Source organism: Heterodontus francisci, chromosome 33 (genome assembly GCF_036365525.1).
Source record: "Heterodontus francisci isolate sHetFra1 chromosome 33, sHetFra1.hap1, whole genome shotgun sequence".
Taxonomy (NCBI): domain Eukaryota; kingdom Metazoa; phylum Chordata; class Chondrichthyes; order Heterodontiformes; family Heterodontidae; genus Heterodontus; species Heterodontus francisci.
The window spans coordinates 34,646,651-34,662,726 of NC_090403.1; the positions used below are offsets into that span (position 1 = coordinate 34,646,651).

Consider the following 16,076-nt stretch of genomic DNA (forward strand, 5'->3'; position numbering starts at 1 on the left):
GTGGCACAAATGTTCCTTGCCACTCATCAGCATAAGCCTGGATATTGTCCAGGTCTTGCTGCATTTCTACACGGACTGCTTCAGTATCTAAGGAGTCACGAATGGTGCTGAACATAGTACAGTGAACATCCCACTTCTGACCTTATGAATGAAGGAAGATCATTGATGAAGCAGCTGAAGATGTTTGGGCCTAGGACACTACCCCGAGCAACTCCTGCAGTGATGTCCTGGAGCAAAGATGATTGACCTCCAACGACCACAACCATCTTCCTTTGCACTAGGTATGCCTCCAACCGTACCAATATGTACCTTTCAGATTCACTTTCACAGCTGAATTAGCACTTGATCAAACCATCTACATATTCCTTTCCATTAATAACTCAGATGAATTTGAATCAATCTTGAATGGACCAATTTTGTCACAACTATAAATGCTAAAAGCATTATTGTACAAGGAGTCACTACATGATGCACACACCCCTCAATACTGGGCGGCGGGGGTAGTAAAAATTTGAGACCACACAGTGCTGTATGGAAATTTCTGCTCAACTGCTTTCTATCTTAAACCATTAGACATTATAGGAGTCCTTTTAGCCAATCATGCCTGTGCTGGTTGAAAGTAACACTTCATTATTCACTAAAATGGCAGGTGCTTGCATACATAAAACTATACAAATAGATCTTTGTTCTCCTTTAGAATCTTGTCAGCAGCATTCAACCACTTGCAACTTTTAGAATGCTGAAGATTGGCAAGTTGTTCAGCAACTGCCAACAGCTTCTTTTGTATCATCAAGGAAACATTATCTTTTGCCTTGCGATTTTTGTGGGTAGGGAGGAGAAAGATGGGTACGTTACCAAAACCAGGCTGTTTGCAACCAAGATTCACAGCGCGAGCCAGAGGCTCTCAGAGTGAGCGCAAAATGCACAGTACTAAACCACTGCCTGGCCAACAAACATGCAAGAGCTCTGCATTTACAGGATGAACTACACTTGCAACTCAAGGAACAAAATTCATTTCCAACTGACAGCAAGTAATCACAAGCTTTTCCTGGGTAGATTCTTTGCGCTTTGGAAAGTGCTATGACAAACCCTAAAAGTAATAAGAGCACTAAAAAGTTGAATCAGACACATTAGCTGTTGCAAAGCAAAACAAAAACCAGCAGACTAGGCAGGAAAATGAAGTATATGTATTCAACCTTAAGAGTATATGCCACAGAACCCATGCTGGAACTCAACTATGGACAAAAATATGTAAGAGCATTATTTTAATAAGTGCAAGAGTAAACCTTAATTTTTTGAGTAGCATAGCAGTGCAAAACCCAATTATTTTTATTTTTTTTTATTTTTTTTGAGAGGATGGACTGCAAGAAGTTGTAAGTATCTGGGTGAATGCACTCCCCCAGAAAAAAATTATGGTTAAGAAGCAGCATTAACAATAGAGTTAAAAGACTGCATAAAGTCATGCAAAAAACAGGTTATGTTAAAGTCGTGCTCATTTAACATTTGCTTGACATCGCAAGTTAAAATTGCCGAGTCTGTAATTTGGTATTGCTGGTTCCTACAATTTCTCAATATTGTAATTTCCAGCACAATGGATGGAAACTCTAGATGCATCAATAAATTTCAATGTGTACTGCATTGAGACTTTAAAAGGGAAAAAAAAAAACAGATGCAGCTTAGCCAGGAAGCAAATTTTGTCTGGAAAGCTTTATGCCCTGTATGTAGCACACAATTCAGTATCCATTGAAGTTGCCACTAATAGAAATGGCATCCTAAAATTACAGGCGGATTGCAAAAATCTCACGATTTCTCTTTCCAATTTCCCCTACAAATCTAAATATCCTGGCTCTAATGGAGAAAGAAATTCAGGTCAACATATACATACAAGGTAACATCTTGTTCAAACAGTTAGGAATATATACCTCCCAAGTCAGCTCCATTTCACACTTTTAAAAAAAAACTCTTGGTCATCTATATTCCATTATATCACTCAAATTAATTATGCACTTACTGTGTGCACGTGCGCAGAAGTGTGCATGGATTTAACAATTTGTGGCACTAAATTTTTCAGTTAAAAATTAAAACACATCAGTTGCTCATTATCACATGCTATATGCACCACTTTTTCCCCCGATCCCTCTAGCTACCAGTCACTCATTTGTGCAATATGTTAGACAGTTGTTTCAAGAACAACCAATATAGCAGGATTTCAGCACAAGGTTCCACAAAGTTTTAAGTTTTGATGCAAAGGAGGGTCTATTTCCATTATACTTCCTATCATAATTGGGGGTCACCCAATTCCCTAAAATATCCTCAATTTTGACAAGTTTAGCCAAGTCCAAACCTTCAAAACTTTCCATGGTTATAAAGAGCATTATTTCCACAGGATATAAACTGTCATTGAACAGGTGTAGGGTAAGGAAAAACGAGGGGGAAGGAGAAACGGCAATTTTGGCCTGACATGTTAATATTAATTAACTCGGTTATCCGGAGTACAGCAAGAAGCATTTCAGCCCCCAGTGACAAGTTTATCCCTCATTAAGTGAGCCAAGCTTACTGGCCAAAAGTGCAGCCGAATTCCAGCTCAACTATCCTGATTACTCTACAAGGTAGAATTGACAGCTTCAATTTTGCATCTCTGACATGCCAACTTGAAGCTCTCTCAAGAACACCGCTTACCCTTAACTTGTCTTACTTTTCTTCACTCCATTCTTCTGCAAATTCACTTTCTGGTCAGTTTTCTGCTGACGATAGCACAGTGCGACATCAATGGTCAGTAAGCTGTTGATATGAGATACTTTATGCTGACTTGCACTCAACTGTTGGTTAGCATGAAGATGCTTCCTGGCTTTAGGTGCTGGGCTAGATTAGAAGTATTCCGACAGGGTGCTGTCACATGCAGTCTTTTAATTCTTGGAACATGGACAACAGCTGTCCAGATGCCATCGTGCTGCAGCAGTTCTGATACTTGGTCAGCCCCATCTTGACTTTGAGAAGTGTCAGAATCAGGGTTGCATTGGAGGCTTGAAATAGTCAATTTTCAAACATTTGTTGAGCTAAATTATTTTTTCATTCATGGGATGTAAGCAATCGCTGGGAAGGCCAACATTTATTGCCCATCCATAATTGCCTTTGATCTAGTTTTCCAAACTACAAAACTGCTCTCAGCTCCAAAATGAGCTAGAGTTTTATTAGAAAAGGGAGGAAAGGTGTTAACAGGTATAAAGCAAACAAAAGTTGAATGAATTTTTGTTTCACAAGATGGGATAAAATAAGTAGCCCAGCTAAGAGCGTCTAGGCACGAGTAGTTTTCAATCATCTGTTGTTAGAACTCCATACCTTCCTAGTGTCAATTGAGATAAAGTTCCAGTCAGTTGCTCAGGCCAATTCTGAGCTACAGGCAGTTCTACAATTAGTAGCCATACTGGCTGAAGCCAGTGTATCTGGTCTTGGTACAACTTAGTGACAACTCACTGCACTAAGTGGAGCCATTAGACTGAGTGCTGGAACAAAGCTCACATTGGCTGAGTTTAGTATATTACTCCATTCCATCCAATTCAGTTTCAGAACTTCATTTCCAGCACCATAGTCCTGTTAACTCCAAAGGTGACCATCCCAAATTAGCTCTGATGTGATACATATCCAAAATGAAGAGCTCACCAAAATAAACCTGTTACTACAACCAGTTTAACAGCTTAATAGATAAAATTTAAAACATGAATTTGCATTTATACAGTGCCTTTAACGTAATAAAATGCACCGTCACTTAGCTACAGTTAAATTCAAAACCGCCCTTTCCTGAAAGATTTCCAAACTTCCTAATGTTGGTGCAAATCCAGACAGGATGCATGGTGTTTGGTCAATATGGCTGCAATTAACCATTTTGCAAATTTCAACTGTAGTGTAGAAATCACCAAGTTCCCACTAAATTTGATTAAATTTAGCTCTAGACAAATTCTGCATTAAGATACACAAAAGAAATTGCTACATCATGCAACATTCTATTCAATTTCAAATACGTCGCCAATACCTCAGCCCCAATTCAACTCAGGCCTTATTTCAACACTGGAGTCAAGTCTCCATCTACAATTGGCAGGTGCAAGATTTTGGGTGACAGGAGTCAGTGCCAGGAACAATCCTCAGCACTAAAGGACATGTTTTTGAGGGGAGGGGTAAATAAAGAGTCACAGTTTCATGACTCTCTTGATCCATAAAAGAAACAATTAAAATAAAATATCTTCCTGGACTCAGTTTGCCACTAGGTCAACTGCATCTTCCGCAATGGTAGTTTCATTTGCAAGTTAAAATCACCTTGGCATCCTGAATCATAGGACCATGATTTTTGAACATTTACAAGTCACATCTTCGTGTAGCAACCGCATCAAATGGAGAGAAGCCCAGCACCAAAAGGGATTAAAGTACTCAGCCCCTATGTTAAGCCCCTGCATGCTCCATTCTGATTGGATGCGGGTTTCAAAATCTGGGCTGCCATTTTCATCTGGACAGAGAGTAGGGTCTTCATGGCAAAAGGTTTTTCAAACTTAACATCTGGTAATTTACTTTCCCCAACAGCTAGGTAACATCATTTGAAGACAGTAATTTCTTGTTGTGCATAACCAACATATAAATGTAACGAAAAAAATGGAATTGAATGGCAGATCCTCAATTTGCATCTCCCTGGCATATGAAAAGTGACAAACCAAAACTTAAGTAACCATTTAAGTTTTCCAAAGAAAGTCCATAGACAACATTTTTGGTGAACGTTGTTCCTTTTCACTCCCATTTACTGGATCAGTCATATCATTCACTAAGCACAATGCTATCATTCCTCCACTAACCCCGCCCACCTCCCACCCCCAAGTATCGATAGAATTCAACTGTGGAAGAAATCCGTACAAAGTAGTCTCCGAAAATCAAAGTTTACCTTTACCTCCCTAAAATAATTAAACATCCCATCTAACAGTGAAGTTCACCAACCCACTTTTTTTTTTTAAAAACCTTGATGGGAACTTGACTGAATCAGAAAACATGGTGGGAGGGGAAAGTACACCTTCAGTAGCTTGTCAACAGCAATTCACGAGTGCAGATGAATTCATTTGACGATGACCTCCCAGCACAAGAGCTGAACCTGAAAAGTTCTTGCAGGGAGAGGAAACAAAAAAGGTACCTATTTGGTTACAGGGAAAGCCTGGACCAATATTTGCAATCCCAAGAAGTGACATTCTATTCTGTGTAACTTGCATTTATCGGATACCTTAAATGAGCCAACATCCCGAAGAACTTCACAGATATGTAATTGCACAAAAATACAAGCCAGAGAAATGGTTACCAAGAAATTGGTTAAAGAAATTAGTTTTAAGAAAGGCCTTAAATAAAAAAAGTGTGGGGTTGCAGTGCAGAAGGGTTCGGGGAAGCAATTCCAATCTGGGGCCAAGAAAACCACCAATGTGGGGTGATGAGAGTGTTAGATAAACAAGAAGCCAGAATTCTGGGGTGGAGTGTGTTTACAGCGACAGGGAAAAGCGAAGCCAGGAGTCCTCGGCCCAACTTCATCAATGACCTGCCTTCTATTACAAGGGCAGAAGTGGGGATTTCACTGATGATTGCAGAGTGTTCAATTCCATCCATAACTCCTCAGATAACGAAGTAGTCCAAGCCTGCATGCAGCAAGATCTGGACATCATTTTGGCTTGGACTGATAAGTAGCAAACAACATCCATACCACACAAGTGCCAGACAATGACCATTTCTATGAACAGAATCTAACCATCGCCCCTCAACATTCAACAGCATCATCATAATCTCCCACCATCAGCATCCTGGGGAGCAGCATTGACCAGCAACACATTGTGGCCACAAGAGGTCAGAGCCTGGGAATTCTGTGAGTAATTGCTAACTCGCCACATCCTACCTACCATCTACAAGGCATATGTCAGGTACGTGATGGAATACTCTCCATTTGCCCAGATGAGTGCAACAATCGAAGCTCATCACCTTCCAGGACAAAGAACCCTGCTTGACCAGCAACCCATCCACCACTCAAATCATTCACTCCCTCCATCACAGGAACACTGTGGCAGCAGCGTGGACCATCTAGACGATACACTCCAGAAACTTGCCAAACGTCCTTCGACAGCATCTTCCAAACCAATGACTTATACCACCTAGAAAAACAAGGGCAACAGACACATGGTAATACTACCACCTGTAGGTTCCCCTCCAAGTCATACACCATCCTCATGTGGAAATATATCATTGCTCCTTCACTGTTGCTGGGTCAAAATCCTTGAACTTCCTCCCCAACAGCATCTATACCACATGGACTGCAGCAGTTCAAGAAGGTGGCTCACCACCACCTTCTCAAGGGCAATTTGGGATGGGCAATAAATGCCGGTCTTGCCGGTAACACCCACATCCCATGAATGATTAATGAAAATTTGGAATTTAACAAGAGGATGAAAATTGGGCACATTCAAGACGAGGAGTCAATGTAGGTCAGCAATGATGGGTGAGCAGTTACGGTGTGGGATAGGGTATAAGCAACAGAGTTTCAGGTGAATTGAAGTTTAGAGAGTGGAAGTGGAGGGGCAAGCCAGGGAAGCACTGCAACAGTAGAGTCCGGAGAAGATAATGGCATGGATGAGAGTTTCCAACAAACTCTCAGAATAGATCCTAATCCTAAATGCATAGGTATAGCAGGGAATAAAGTTTAAAAGACAGACCAAGAAATATACCCAAAGCTTACACAGGAAATTCAGTTGTTGGCATCATTCTATTATTGTAATATTTGCACTACTCATTTAAGTTGCTAACATCAGTAATTCTCTAAATCGGCAACCTGGACTTGCTCGGTTTCAATATTACTTGCAGAAAACGCCATAAAGAATGCCTATTTGATCAGAGGGGTAAAAGCAAGCTATCAAATGTGGCATTTATTTTAATAACGTGCAGCCAGCTGCAATATTTGTATTAGACCTAGGAAGGAGCATGAGGGAGTAAGTGAGAGATTACTAAAGAAAACTAGAATCTGTATCTTAGTCTGATAATATAAATTGTATTCTAAAGAGGAGTAGGTTTTCATACACAGAAAAAAAGATCTCAGACTACAACATAGGGGCTCTTTCAAAGCTCGGAATGGATAGTAAATTAGAACATTATGCTTTCACCTCTGGAACTTAGGTTTGAATCCAGACAGCTGAAGTTTAAAAAAAAGTATGACAGCTTTTACAAAGCTTCTAAGCAAGTAGCCTCAACCCAGTTCCTAGAGGTCACAAGCATAGAGTGCAAGAGGGCTCATAATTCAGCACTAAGCTGACAGCTTCAGTCCAAGGACAAAGATAGCTGGTGTGGGAAATTGAAATTCACTCACAGCAACTGTTTCTCTTCTGAACATAGTTGAGGCATATTTTGGCAGTGCTTGAAGTCAACATCAAATGCAAGAGTGGAAAGTGGTCTGCCCACCAGCATGAGACTCACTCACCTCGATAAGCATGAAATTTATATAGAACAGATGCAAATGACAAACTTCTAATTAGGAGACAGCTCTCGACCCCCAAAAACAAATGTGCATCAGAGTACAATCCAGCAAGTTGCACACCAGCATTGCATTTCTCCCTATCCACAAGCATGTAGAATTTTCAACCAAGCAGGTAAGTTGAAAATCATGCCAGACACCTTTTTAATCAGTTGAGGGTTTCTGCCTCTACTACCCTTTCAGGCAGTGTGTTACAGACCCCTACCACCCACGGGTGAAAATTATTTTTCATCTCGCCTCTAATGTTTTAAATTTATGCCCCCTCATCACTAACCTTACTGCTAAAGTAAATAGGCCCTTCACCTCACTATTCAGGCCCCTCACAATTTTGTACATTCCAATCAAATCTCCCCTCAGCCTTCTCTGTTCCAAGGAGAACAACCCCAGCCTATCCAATCTTTCCTCATAGCTGCACTTTTCCAGTCCTGGCAACATCCTCGTAAATCTCTTCTGTACCTTCTCTAGTGCAATGCAATTACACCCTTTCTGCAATGATGTGACCTGAACAGCACACAGTATTCAAGTTGTGGCCGAACCAATGAGTTATACAGTTCCAGGATAACCTCCCTGGTCTTACATTCTGTACCTCGGCTAATAAAGGAAAGGATTCCATATGCCTTCTTAACCACCTTATCGACCTGTCCTGCTACCTTCAGGGATCTATGGACATTTACTCCAAGGTCCCTCACTTCCTCTACACCTCTCAGTATGGTCCTATTAATCATGTATTCCTTTGCCTTGTTGACCTCCCCAAATGCATCACCTCACACTTCTCTGGGTCAAATTCCATTTGCCACTTTTCTGCCCATCAATATCTTCCTGCAGCCTACAGCTATCCTCCTCACCATCAACTACAGGGACAATCTTTGCGCCATCTGCAAACTTCTTGATCATGCCCCCTACATTAACGATTTGGATGACAACGTATACCACAAAAAGCAGGGGACCTAGTACAGAGCCCTGCGGAACACCAATGCAAACAGCTTTCCAGTCACCAAAACACCCATCAACAATTACTCTGTTTCCTGCCACTGAGCCCATTTTGTATCCACCTTGCTACATTTCCATGGACCCCATAGGCTTTTATATATTTTTTTTTAAATCAGTCTGCCATGCAGGACCTTGTCAAAAGCCTTGCTAAAATCCATGTAGACTACATCAACTGCACTACCCTCAATCAATCTGGATTGCTTCTTCAAAAAAAAATTCAACAAGTTAGTCAGACAAGATTCTCCCTTAACAAATCCATGCTGACTATACTTGATTAATCCGTGCCCTTCTAAGTGACAGTTTATCCTGTCCTTCAGAACTGATTCCAATAACTTGCCCACTACTGAGGTTCGACTGACTGACCTGTAATTATTCAGTCTATTCTTCGTTCCCTTTTTAAACAAAAAGTACAACATTAGCAGTCCTCCAACACCACACCTGTATCCAGTGAGGACTGGAAAATAACAGACCTTCCGCTATTTCCTCCCTGGTTTCTTTGAACAGCCTGGGGTATATTTCATCTGGCCCTGGTGATTTATCCACTTTCAAGGATGCTAATCCCATTAATACTTCCTCCCTCCTTATGCTCATCACATCCAATACTTCACAACCCTTTTCCTTAACTGCAATATCTGCATCGCCCTCGTCTTTTGTGAAGACAGACGCAAAGTATTCATTAAGAGCCTCCCAACATCTTCCACCTCTAAGCATAGGTTACTTTTTTGGGTCTTTTATGGGCCCTACTCTTGCCTTAGTTATCCTCCTACTCCCAATATATTGATAAAACATCTTTGGGTTCACCTCGACTGTGCTTGCCAATATTCTTTCATGCCATCGCTTGGCTTTCCCAATTTCCTTTTTGATTTCACCCCTCCACTTTCTGTAGTATTGAGTTCTTGGTGTCGGACATAAGCTTTCCTTGAACTCATACAAACATACGAATTATGAGCATGAATAGGCCACTCAGCCCTTCGAGCCTGCTCTGCCAATGAGTTCATGGCTGAACTGATTACTCCACATTTCCACCTACCCAGATAACTTTTCAATCCCTTGCTCATCAAGAATCTACCTCCGCCTTAAAAATATTCAAAGACACTGTTTCCACCAACTTTTGAGGAAGAAAATTCTAAAGACTCACGACCCTCTGAGAAAAAATTTCTCATCTGTCTTAAATGGGTGACCCCTTATTTCTAAACAGTGACCCCTAGTTCTAGATTCTCCCACAAGGGGAAACATCCTTTCCACATCCACCCTATCAAGGCCCCTCAGGAGCTTATATGTTTCAATCAAGTCACTTCTTACTCTAAATTCCAGCAGACATAAGCCGAGCCTGTCCAATCTTTCCTTGTTAGACAGCCCGCCCATTCCAGGTATTAGTCTAGCAAACCTTCTCTGTACTGCTTCCAACGTATTTACATCCTTCCTAAATTGAGACCAGTCCTGTACACAGTACTCCAGATGTGGTCTCACCAATGCCCTGTATAGCTGAAGCATAACCTCCCTACTTTTGTATTCAATTCCCCTCGCGATAAACGATATTAGCTTTCCTAATTACATGCTGTACCATACTACCTTTTTGCAATTCATGCACTGGGACACCAAGATCCCGCTGCATCTCAGAGCTCTGCAATCTCTCACCATTTAGATAATATGCTTCTTTTTTATTCTTCCTGCCAAAGTGGATAATTTCACACTTTCTCACATTATACCCCATTTGCCAGGTCTTTGCTCACTCACTTAACCTATCTATATCCCTTTGTAGCCTCATGTTCTCTTCACGTTATTTTCCTACCTATCTTTGTGTCATCAACAAATTTAGCAACCATACCTTCAGTCCCTTCAACTAAGTCATTTATATAAATTGTAAAAAGTTGAGGCCCCAGAACTAATCCCTGTGGCACACCACTCGTTACATCTTGCCAACCGGAAAATGATCCATTTATGCCTACCGTCCCATTAGCTATCCATGCCAATATGTTACCCCCTACACCATGAGCTTTTATTTTCTGCAATAACCTTTGATGTGGCACCTCATCAAATGCCTTCTGGAAATCTAAGTACAATACACCCACCGGTTCCTCTTTATCCACAGCACATGTAACTCCCTCAAAAGAACTCCAATAAATTGGATAAACGTGACTTCCCTTTCACAAAACCATGCTGACTCTGCCTGATTACCTCGAATTTTTCTAAGTGCCCTGCTATAACGTCTTTAATAGCTAACTTTTTCCCCAAGACAGATGTTAAGTTAACTGACCTGTAGTTTCTTGCTTTCTGTCTCCCTCCCTTTTTGAATAAAGGAGTTACATTCACTATTTTCCAGTCAAGGGAATTTTGGAAAACTAAAACTAACACATCAACTATCTCAGTAGTCACTTTTTAAAAAAAAAAACACCCTAGGACAAAGTCCATCAGGACCTGGGGACTTGTCAGCCCGCAGCTCCAGCAATTTGTTCAATACCACTTCCCTGGTGATTGGAATTTTCTTGAGTTCCTCCCTCCCTTCCATTTCCTGACTTACAGCTAACACTGGGATGTTACTCAACACTACAGAAAGCAGAGGGCAGTACAGAAAGTAGAGGGGTAAAATCAAAAAAGGAAATTAGGAAAGCTAAGAGAAAGCTAAGCAGGAGACGAGACACAAGGACATACACAAACATGGTAATACAGAAAAAGGAGGAACTAGAAATTAATCAGTTTGGATATTCTACATGTCCATCGCAACAGTATACTGGACAATTTGTTTTTTAAATTTTTATTTAGAGATACAGCACTGAAACAGGCCCTTCGGCCCACCGAGTCTGTGCCGACCAACAACCACCGATTTATACTAACCCTACAGTAATCCCATACTCCCTACCACCTTCCTACACTAGGGGCAATTTACAATGGCCAATTTACTCATCCTGCAAGTCTTTGGCTGTGGGAGGAAACCGGAGCACCCGGCGAAAACCCACATGGTCACGGAGAACTTGCAACCTCCGCACAGGCAGTACCCAGAATCGAACCCGGGTCCCTGGAGCTGTGAGGCTGCAGTGCTAATCACTGTGCCGCCCATAATGGTCCAAAGCAAACAAATAATTATACTGGAATTCACAAATGCTTACAGTTCATTAGGACATTGACTTGAAATGTTGACTATTTCTCTCTCCAACAATACTCTGACCTTCTAACTATTTCCAGCATCCACAGTATTTTGCTTGGGTATTTTACTGCTGCATTCTTAGTGTACAAATGTATGAGCACAGCATAATAAAATCTCAAGCAGTTTTAATTAACAATTTAATCTAACAGTAAAACGGAAAATCTCATACAAATGAAACTGGCATGTATTCACGATATAATTACTCAAAGGCACATTTGCAAACAACTTAAGTCTCAAATTCAATGGTTTACCAGGGCAACCTTAGTTTCCAGGCTATTCAATACAAAGGACCCTCTGCTACCTCAAATCTAAATGTCAGCATCTCTTTCCCTTCTCCCAACAAATATATACCCAAAAGTCACTTCCTGCCCCTAGACAGCAACATGAGACCAAAATCGCAGGTTCAGACAAGATCTTGAAAATACTGAAGTGTCATGCTCAGAAATCAGTTATAATCAACCCTTGTAATAACTTGATCCAAGTGGAAACAAATGTTGCTCCACTAGTTTCAGCTAAAGCTTTGCTGCACCAGAAATTTCTGAAAAAGGTTTGGGTACATCTGTAAATCAAATAAGCAGAAGCTTGCCGGAACACATACGGCAGTTTGATGGCGCTTCTATCTTGGCTCTGTACTTTCACCATGGACATCAACTTCACACTTGCACATCACAAATTAAATTACAGATGTGGAAAGCCATGTTCATACAACAGTCCATAAAAACCACAGTCTCTTTCCCCCTCCCTCCTCAAAAAACAGGGCCCCCACTGTAGAGTCAAATGTTTCTTCGATTGATCAGAGATTTTGCATCCCTTATGCCATCTGGAAATCGATTTCCAATGTTGGTCACATTGTTTTAGCTGTATTGACTGCTATGTATTGGTCGGATCTGTTGAACAGTTGCGTTTAATAAGATGTCTAAGTCTTTCAGTTTCATCTGTAACCATTTGAAAACCACTCAGAGTACATTTTAACTTCCCATATTCAGCACTTCACATTGTCTAATTTTCACAAAACTAGAAGTCCTCACACCAAGCCACGAGTCACTCCAGGATACCTGCCCCCTAAAACTTCCATCATAAACTTTTGCAGCAATAACTTGCATGACACCTTGCAACCTGTCTCCTAACCATTTTGAAGTTTACCCCGAATCCCCAAAGAGTTAAGTTTATCAATACTTCATGACAACTATCAAAGGCTGCCTTAAAATCAAGGTACGTCACAATCATGAGGCTTTCCACAGTCGACTCGGGATGTCACTTGCTCAAACAACTCACATGCTGGTCAGGCGACATCCTTGCCTTCTGAAACCATGTTGACTTATTTACCAGGATACTGTTATAAATAATGTTCTTGTTCACCCCCCAATAAGCAATTCACTTATTTTATATGGCACAGAAGGCAAAGTAATAGGTCTGTACTTACCTGTATCTGTCTTCCAACCTCACATCCTCTCCAACACCAAGACTGATAACAGAGCGAGAGTGTTGATTGAGACGCATACTAACAAAGACAAAGAAACTTAAATACGAGGGGGGCAGAGAGACCAGATCCAGAGGGAGACACAAACACCAGACCCAAAGAGAGACCCTGGAAACTTAGAGGCAGAGAGCCAGAGACAGAAGTGCCACTTTTTGTTAAGCTTTTTCTGTGGACGATAGAAAAAGGAGAGCATTTCATTTCTTCAGTCCCTTCTGCTCTTCCACCCTCACCATTGCGAAGATTTGTCTGTCCAGATGTAACCAACTTATGCAGTTTTTTTTTTAAAAAAACATTTTTGTCCTTTACTGCCAGTTGCTATATCGTAATACATTCCGGTTCCCAATTGACGCTGCGACTTTAAAGAGGCAGCTGCAACGTCTTTATTTAACCCAGGCACCGCTTCTAAACTCAATCAGCTCGCCACGAGAACATTAGACTCAATGCACTGGGTATAAACCAGAGACAAACTAGTGGGAAATACATTCACTTTTCTCCCAGGCTCCTGTAAATATATAGCTGGGAATGACAGAAGTAATTAAAGGCAGCAAGTATCTCACATGTTAACCTCACACTCAGCATCAGCTCAGAGCTCTGCATATTCACAGCATGTACAGCCACTGGAGTGTTGGGAAAATATTTTGGAAAAAGTCAGAAGAATCATCCAGCCTCTCAGGTTCAGAAAGTTTCCTGGTATAACATGGAAGATGGAATCAGGATTATTAGCATACAGGTGGTCAGGAAGCACGTGTACAAAATTGTATGAGCGCATCCAGAATATTAAATTTGTTCTAAAAAAAAAGATCGTTTTTCATCTGTTTTACAGCAGAGAATTTGCTACATTGCAAAATTTATTCTCAATGCTTTTTTATTTTAAATTGAGTATTAAACTCAAAAGTCCTACAAATTGAGGTTTGCATTTCAAAAGATCTGTGTTTGGAAATATTTTGTGCATTTAAATTTATTCATGAAGAGGTGCTTTAGATTAACAGCTTGTTAATTTACAGTGAGGAACCTCCCAAGCAGGCTCTGCACTTGCCATCAGCTTTTTAAAAAAAAAAGCTGGAGAAAATCATTGCAACTCCTGGGCAATCAGCCCAAATTGTCCAATAACAGCTCCTTGCCCCCTTACAGAGCAGCTCGGCAGGACCGTCATCGTACACTCCTCCAGAGCCCATTGATATACACCACAACTGCTGGTTTATGCCACAAGTGCTCACGATGGAATCTGCAGTGTCAAATAGCAGCAAACATCTCTGCGCTCGCTGCAATTGGGACTGCAAAATCCAGGCCAATGCTTTCAAATAAGTCATTTGTCTTCTATTGAAACGTTACTGAAAACCAATCCATTCTGTTAAATTTAGCTCATTTAAAGTTTTCTCTTCCCTTCCCCCCCACACACCTCAGCAGGTGCTAGAACTTCCATTTTGTTGTAATTTTCTCGGTCAAGTAACAAATATCAAGATAAGAATCGCCTCTCATGGTTTCCTTGATGCACTGGATCATGAAGCAGATGCAGATTGAGAATTCAAACTACAAATGAACTCCAAAAACAAAGAAATCATAGAGGAAGAGGAAGAGGAGATGGTATTCAAGGAGGACCAATGAATAATTAAAGCATCAACAGTTAGGATGATTTTTCTACAGTTATAAAATCTGTCATACAAGTTATTCCCAAGGACCAGTGGAGGGGCATTTCCAACTAGTGACGGTACACCAGATTTCCATTCTGGATTGAAGTATATTTACAGTGTCAGGATATAAAACCTCCAGAACACAAAGGGATTTTAAACTGTGCAGAGTTGCTCTGTGTATGTTTCCACATGTTGAATAACGAACTTCATTTCTCCATAGAATCTTGATTTTAAATCTACCCTGACTTCATTTTGCTAGTTTTCAACAAGACATCTTACATTCAACTTCTGATCAATACAAAAACTACTGATGCTTTTGAGGCATCTATTCATTATGGATCTCTAGTTATAGTACCTGCGTAGCTTTCTCATTCTCCCATGATGTAGAGTGTACATCAGTGTCACGCGGCCACTGTCCTATCAGGTAAGGTCCAATGATGGTGTCAAGAGAGGAGGTGCGCCGTATGCAAGATCTTGTCTGATGAGACCTGGGTTTCTCAACAGCTGGAATAGAAAAAGGGGTCATTTTAAAATTATCAACTTTTTCTCCTAATTCCTGCAGTTACTTCAAGTGAAGTTCTTTGTTTTTAAAATACCTTCCTCCACTTCTCACAGTCACCCCAATCATACCATGGCAACTATACGGTTTTACATTTAGTATGGAGCAGACTGGAACTATATCGCGATTCCTTCACTGTCAATCCTGGAACTCCGTCCCAAACAGTACTATGGGTGTACCTACACATGAACTGCAGCAATCAGGAAGGTGGCTCACAACTATCTTCAAAGGCAATTAGGTATGGACAATAAATGCTGGCCTGGACACTGACGTCCACATCCAAGAACGAATTTTTAAAAAATACATGATGCAGCCAATATGGATACCATCCTACAAGCAATATGTTTGAAGCCAGCTTTGACAAATAATCAAAATGAATTTGAGCAGCCTCCACTCAATTGTTTGCAGTGAAAAAGATAAATCTACCCTGAAATTTAGCTCCAACAATGTTGGTGCAAGAATGAAAATATGACACTTGCACAATCAAATGTTCTTTTTTTTTTTGCAAGAACCAGAATTGAGTACAGATTTACTTAGCAGCAGGCTCCGGTCACATTTCACCTGAGATTAGTCAATACAAACTCTACACGCATTAGGTATAATCCACAGAACAAACATCCATAACTTTCAATAACACCCAAAACAAATGAGCTTGTGATTGGATTATCAATACTCCAAAACGGCATATTTGATTTGAAGTGCCATTGCAGACTTATGCACACATTGAAGCTTTTCTA

The 16,076-nt window shown here is 40.7% G+C and overlaps 1 protein-coding gene across 1 annotated transcript in view; it reads right to left on the reverse strand.

Annotated features, from left to right (window-relative positions):
• Positions 1 to 16,076, reverse strand: part of LOC137348101 (glucocorticoid-induced transcript 1 protein-like) — a 66,572-nt gene that overhangs the window by 37,367 nt on the left and 13,129 nt on the right. Inside the window, exon 2 of the mRNA XM_068013298.1 lies at positions 15,136 to 15,284. Within this exon, the coding sequence (XP_067869399.1) occupies positions 15,136 to 15,284 (149 nt within the window). The remainder of the gene's footprint in view (positions 1 to 15,135; positions 15,285 to 16,076) is intronic.